The 6,000-nt window shown below is 54.3% G+C and overlaps 1 protein-coding gene across 1 annotated transcript; it reads right to left on the reverse strand.

The window, feature by feature from the left end:
- Window positions 1–3,934: 3,934 nt before the first annotated feature.
- On the reverse strand, window positions 3,935–4,976 carry COL26b_004760 (uncharacterized protein; the record flags this gene model as incomplete). Its single annotated transcript, XM_053177627.1, has 2 exons — window positions 3,935–4,314; window positions 4,739–4,976. The coding sequence occupies 2 exons, from the start codon at window positions 4,974–4,976 to the stop codon at window positions 3,935–3,937; spliced, it is 618 nt and encodes a 205-aa protein (XP_053038520.1).
- Window positions 4,977–6,000: the final 1,024 nt, after the last annotated feature.

A 6,000-nucleotide genomic window follows, 5' to 3' on the forward strand; every position in this document is an offset into this window, starting at 1 on the left:
CTTTTGCCCCTCAAAACCCCCCACTGACGTCGCCTTCTCGAGCTCAGACGGTCGATTCTGGTATCCATACTGGCAAAACATCGGGTCGGCAGATGTCGAAAAGCCCAGATCGTAGACTTCGAGAGAGCCCACTCTAAGCCACGCGAGCTCATCTAGCGCAGCCACCGTGAAGGTTTTTTTCCCTTTGAATAGGTGACATTTTTGTTCTTTGGCGCGCACGTCTCCAAGGGATCCTGTAGTAAACGCCGCGCGGGTAAAGTGTCAGAGGCGACGAGACAGACGCCAGCAGCCCACGTATTCCCCCCGCCCAGCTCTTTGCGAATCATGAATATCGCCACGCTGAGACCATCATAGAGGGTATAACGACACGTATTTGTTTGGCACTTCCATGTCGCGACAAAGTCTACCTTGCTGCATGTTGCTGCTGCGCAGTACTCTTTTACCTTTCCATATGAAGCAAAGCAATGAAGAGCGTTATGCGACGCCACAGTATTCGTCGTTGTCACTGCTTTGCCAAGTTGAAGTTGACGCCGTTTTATCGTAAGCGCATAATTGCAGATGGCAGATCCGCATGGGACTTCCCCTGGAAACGGAAACTGCGTGTGAACATGCGCGTAGTGTCGCGTGCCCTGCGCCCTGCCGCATTGGCAGCAGACAGGCAAAGATACATTCAAAAGAAACAAAAGATTAGAAAGAGGAAACGGGTGTATCTCTTCCGCCACCCGACGTATATTGAAATGCGACGGTAGAGAGTCGTGGCCCTGGCGCGGCGGCAGTGACATTTTGACAGCGGTACTACCGCGGAATTATCATGGTTTACCGCGGTACCGTTTGTAAAGCGGGATATCGCCCGGACAGTTCACCGAAACTCTGTTCTGCTAGCTTTCGTTGTATCCGTAGATTGTGTCGATGAACGACCAGAAACCAGGGTTCGCCGCCAAGTCCTGCTAGACGACGCAGAGAGACAAGAACGAGACAGGGTTAAGGATGGATGATCGGCGGGCTCCGGCCGTCGCTTGGGTGAGCTGCACTTTTGACAACTTGCATCCTTAGGTACGAATTGTGTGTGTGAGAGAGAGACACAAGACAACTGGACCGGTTCTGCGAAAGAAGCGTATCTTGCCTTGCGCTATCTTCAGCATCAAGAGTAGGGTAGTAGATGACGAAGAGCCATGTGGGCAAATCGCGCGGACCGGGTTTCCAAGACTTTCAGCCTTCCTTTAGAGGAAACTCGGAAGCAATCACGACAACACACAACGAAAGCTTTCCAACAACAACAACGACAACAACAACAACAGCAACACCTTGAACACACCCCCACCAGCCACTGCAGAACGAGAGACATGATGTGATATGCGACTTTGGCAAGGACTCCTCGCTGCAAGTCAACCTCCTTAAACCTACCTCGCCATGCATCACAACCCTCCGTATCCCAAGCTCCAGGCCCTTCCTCTTTGCAACGCCGCCGCCCTGGCCGCGACCCCAGATGGCCGGCCGCCCCCATATCCCACACCACCACCAACAACGACAAGAAAGTACCGTATCATGCCTACCTACCTGCCGGCCCAGGGACCTGCCGTTTTGACGCCTCGAGAGAGGTTGTCTGGCCCCCCTTCGGCACATGCCAACCCACACCCCGTTGAACACGCATTTTTCGTTGGGAACTTCCTTCTTGAGCTTGACAGACGTCCTCATTGGGCGTAATTTTTGTCTCTTTCCGATTCAGGCTGTGTGGCTGAGCGCACATTCCCCGTCACTCGCCTTCGTCGCCGTCTCGCCGATAAAGAAGGAGAGAGCCCCATGCGACCTTCCAACGTCGGACGCTTGTCAGGTAATCGTCGCGATGCTGCAGCGCATGGCGGGAGACGGGAGAGGAGGCGGCTCCCTGTGTTGAAGATGCATCCCGCCCGCCGCCTCTGGTACTCGTCGAATCTCGACGGGCATGCCGTGTGACGCAAGTTCAATATCGCCGAGTGGCCTTCATTGGACACGATCGATCGACGTTAGATGGTGTATGTGGCCCGCGGCTTACCTCCTGCTGGGCATGGCCCTGCAACCGCGCATCCAGACCTGTCGCTGTGGGGGAGGCGCAGCCACGGACTCGATGTTTGGCCAGAATGCGTTCTCCCCTTCTTGATCGAACCTGTGACAGCGTGACGACGACGAGTGTCGCTAGCCATGACGACCCCCCCAAAAGCGTACAAAGATTGCAAATCCAACAAGACTGAAGCCGTGGACGAAGACGATGAGAATAGGGAAAAGAGCTTGGGCCACGGAAGGCTCGGGAGTTGCAGATCGGACGGGGATTCTTCATTCGAACCCTAGGTACCTGACCTGGCCTACCTACCCCGAGCTAAGAAGGACCTCCGTCCACCAATTGCCTCATGGCCGGGTAAACCACGAAGCTGATCCAACAAACATAATACGTCCGTACGTGTGGTCCCCTTCTGTCTGTTCGAGGCACGGGAAACTTAGCTCGTCGTGCCGTGCGTGGATTTACTCACTCCTACACGGTAGATCTGCAAAACCAACCTGCGTACCCTTGGGCAGCTTACAACTGCTGCACTATGTATTAGAGTTTTGCGCCGCCAGAAGGGGGGGCGTGAAGGAAGAAATCCAATAATTGCAGCGCTCCCTACGGCCCGTGGGCTTGCTTGCGCTGCAGCAAAAGGATGTGGTTTGCTGGATGTAACGCTGCTGGTGGTTGGTTTCTCCCCATGCCGTTCTTCGATCTGACTTGCACCCAGCAGCAAAACACTTGCCTACCTACCTACCTTACCCCCTCGTGTGGTTGGGTTGGGTTGGGGGCAGGGGCGCGGCAGGAGCGAGAGGACATGGCCAGCGCCACAAATGTAACGCCATGCAAGTTTTTGGTGCAGGCGAAGTTGGACAGGACGGTCCATTGCCTTGGACGAAGCCCATCCATCTTATTGCAGATCCGCATACCGAGAAACGATTTCTCCTCGTCGTCCCCTGGCGGCAGCAGCAGTAGCAGCCAGCTAGTGCAGAATGTTTGCGGGATAAACTTCATTATCTCTTCGTTAAAAAGACCCTGAACCGGTAATCACGTCGGCTGTCGCGGTGGGCAGTTAGCGAGCCAGAGGGATGATACCTCTGGCTCGGCTATTGAATGCAATAATATGGCACTTGATATAGATGGTGGTAAGCACAATGTTTCCAACCATGTCGGAAGGGCACGGGAACATGGGCCATGTAAACATGTGCTAGCTACTCGATAGGTACGACGTCTTATTGCTACTACCCATTCCGACAATTGTGTGAACACATCATCCCGCTCGGAAAGCCATCATATTGCTCATGACATAGTTCCTCTATTTTTTCCGTACGGAAACGTAGTGTGGACCACCACGCAAACAGTCCGAGCACATTTTCGTGAAGAGCAGCAAGAAACCTCCCCCTCTTCCCGTCGTCCCAGCCCTACCCGGAAAACGGCCGCCGGGCTTGCGAGAGTCATGAACCGTTGGCCGATCCCGCCCAGACCCTGCGAGCTTTCGTCAGGTGGGGAGAAGGCTGCGCCGCCGCCGCCGCGGATGCGAGTCCCGTAAGCAAAAGGACCCTTTTCGTGCACCCGTCGGTGGATGACGGTACCTGTCGATCCCACCTTGGGTATGTGAGTTGCCAATACTGGGCTGGGTGGGTGTCTTCTGGTTTTGCCATGGCAGAAGAATCGATATACTTAATAATCCCCCTGCCAAGGTGGCGATGCCTTGGTCAAGAAAAAAAAAAGGTACAGAGCGTCGATCACACCTATTTAAAGACACGATTCCTTGTTTATTTCCGGCTGTCAAGCAAATGTCGATTGTGGATAAATTTGCCATTTTACCATCCCAAGTTCAACCTAGACCCAGATGGCGATATGCAATCTGCAGTTCTGCGACGTTATACGCCGATAGCCGTGACGGATTCGCACCGATCATACGCAGGTTTCGAGCATCTTGTCCAGAACCCCCCTGAGGGTGTCGTTCTCCAGGGCGGCAGCGACGCGCTCCTTGTCGCTCAGCTGTTTGTTGACCTGGTCATCCTGGGCGTGGGCGTTCTCCTTGACCCTGACGTCGACGCGGTAATTGGGGGGGAGCGCTTGCTCCAGACGCACACGAACCCCCAAGCCAAGGACGGTGGCGAGAGAGCAGTGTGATACGGTGGGCGTCAAGTCGACCTTGACCTGCACCAGCGCATTGGGGTCTGACGGTCCTGAACAGGGAGGTGGGTTGATGTGGATGTCAGGAAGGTTGACCACCGCCAGCTGGCCCAGAGAGAGGGGGTGCTCTGGATCAGAGATGGTAGATATCAAGTCTATGAAACGTCAGTTGCGTGATCCCTACAGGGTCTGGTAAGTGTGGCAGGGGATTCGCGGCGGTTCGGCGTTAGGTCGAACTGGAGAGAGAAGAATGGGCATTCCTCGCCTTGCGAGGAGGCGGAAGCGAAACCCACAACGGTGAGCATCCTCGTCGACGCATCACGCAGCAACTGAGATCAATGCGACTATGCATCGCATGGTAAAGAGGGGCCAACGGTCTCGTGATATGGCATGGCCGCAGCGAGTGGCGCTTGCCTCGTCTACCCTCGTGTGGACCATGACTCCGAGTGGACTTGTCTGGAAGACTCGGCATGGTGCACCTTTCCAGTTTTCTGCTTTACGCAAGGAAACGATTGTATGAGACGCAGGTGACAGAACAATGAATAGGTAGAGGAAAAAAAGGGGAAAGAGGCCTCTCACCGTAGATTTCCTGCTCATCGATAGGCTCCTCAGCAAAGTCGTCATCGACAACGTCCCTGTCGGGCCATAAGGAGTCGTCATCGCAGAAGGGGCGTGACAGGTAGGCAGGTTTGGCCAGAATGACATCGTTATATTTGGCATCTGGGCCCTTCCTTGGCGCTATCCTCTTGGTCTGACGCGTCGGCATCTGAGCCGCGCTCAGGATGGTCGGGTTCGCATTGTCGAGATCTTTGTCCATGGTGGTCAAGATATGCGCAACTTTTTCCTCTTTCTCTTCCTGGTGATTCGCCTTTGATGATGATATCTCTCAAGACTTCCAGGGTTACGTCTTTGGACACCCCAGCAAGTGCAATCTGGCCCTGAAGATGCTTCTCCGCTTGATCTCGGTGCCGCTCTCCGGCTAGCACAAAAGTCCCAAAGAGGAGGCCGACAAGAAAGATTGCTGCTGCTGCTGCTGGTGGTACTTTGTCGATTCGAGATGCCCTCTCAAAGGCCCCCCCAGTCGCTCGGTTAAGGCGGGACGAGGCCGCGGGAGTGAATTGAGATTGAGATGGGTGGTGATGGCGTATTGCTCTGCTGCAGCTGGTCTCGCAATGTGTTCTTTTTTCGGAAATCACCCTCGTCACGGCTGGTATATGTGTGGGTGTGCTTGTTTTTCCTGATGGTCTTCTGGTCGTTGGCGATGAGGCTGTGGATGGGCTTGTGGATGGCAAAGAAATTGAGCTGGCATGAATGAATCAATATTTTTGGAGGTATTGCCCCAGGTGCCCCCGCCCAACGACGAGGATTAGATAAGCGACGTCGAGGGGTCTGAGGGGTCGCCAGCCAAAAAGCAGTTGGCGCATGAATCACTAATCTTACCGTGATGGCAGAGCGCTGGAATATTGCCCCTCACTTGCCGGAATCGGACAGCTCATCCCCGCTTTTCAGAGTACCTTACCTTACCTGCTCTGTGTCGGGCCCCCGTGTCGTCAGCGGAGATCCACCATTTAAAGGATTCTCGATGATCTTCCAATAAATCTAAAATAACCTCTTGGATATCGCGCAAAAAGGAGCATCGAACGATGCCCATTTCCATCCATCCCGTGTCCTCCGACCCCTCCAAAATGCCACTTGGGGGTCGTTTTCTGCGGGTTATCGGCGCTTATGACCCTGGGCTGCCACTGCGTTCCTGAACATCCATGAATCGAATCCAAATCCACTCTCGTCTCGTCTCGCAACTGCGGATATGGATACGAAAAAAAGACCAAACCAAACGTGTC

This window comes from Colletotrichum chrysophilum, assembly GCF_026319265.1.
Source record: "Colletotrichum chrysophilum strain AFK26 chromosome Unknown scaffold_29, whole genome shotgun sequence".
Classification (NCBI taxonomy): Eukaryota; Fungi; Ascomycota; class Sordariomycetes; order Glomerellales; family Glomerellaceae; genus Colletotrichum; species Colletotrichum chrysophilum.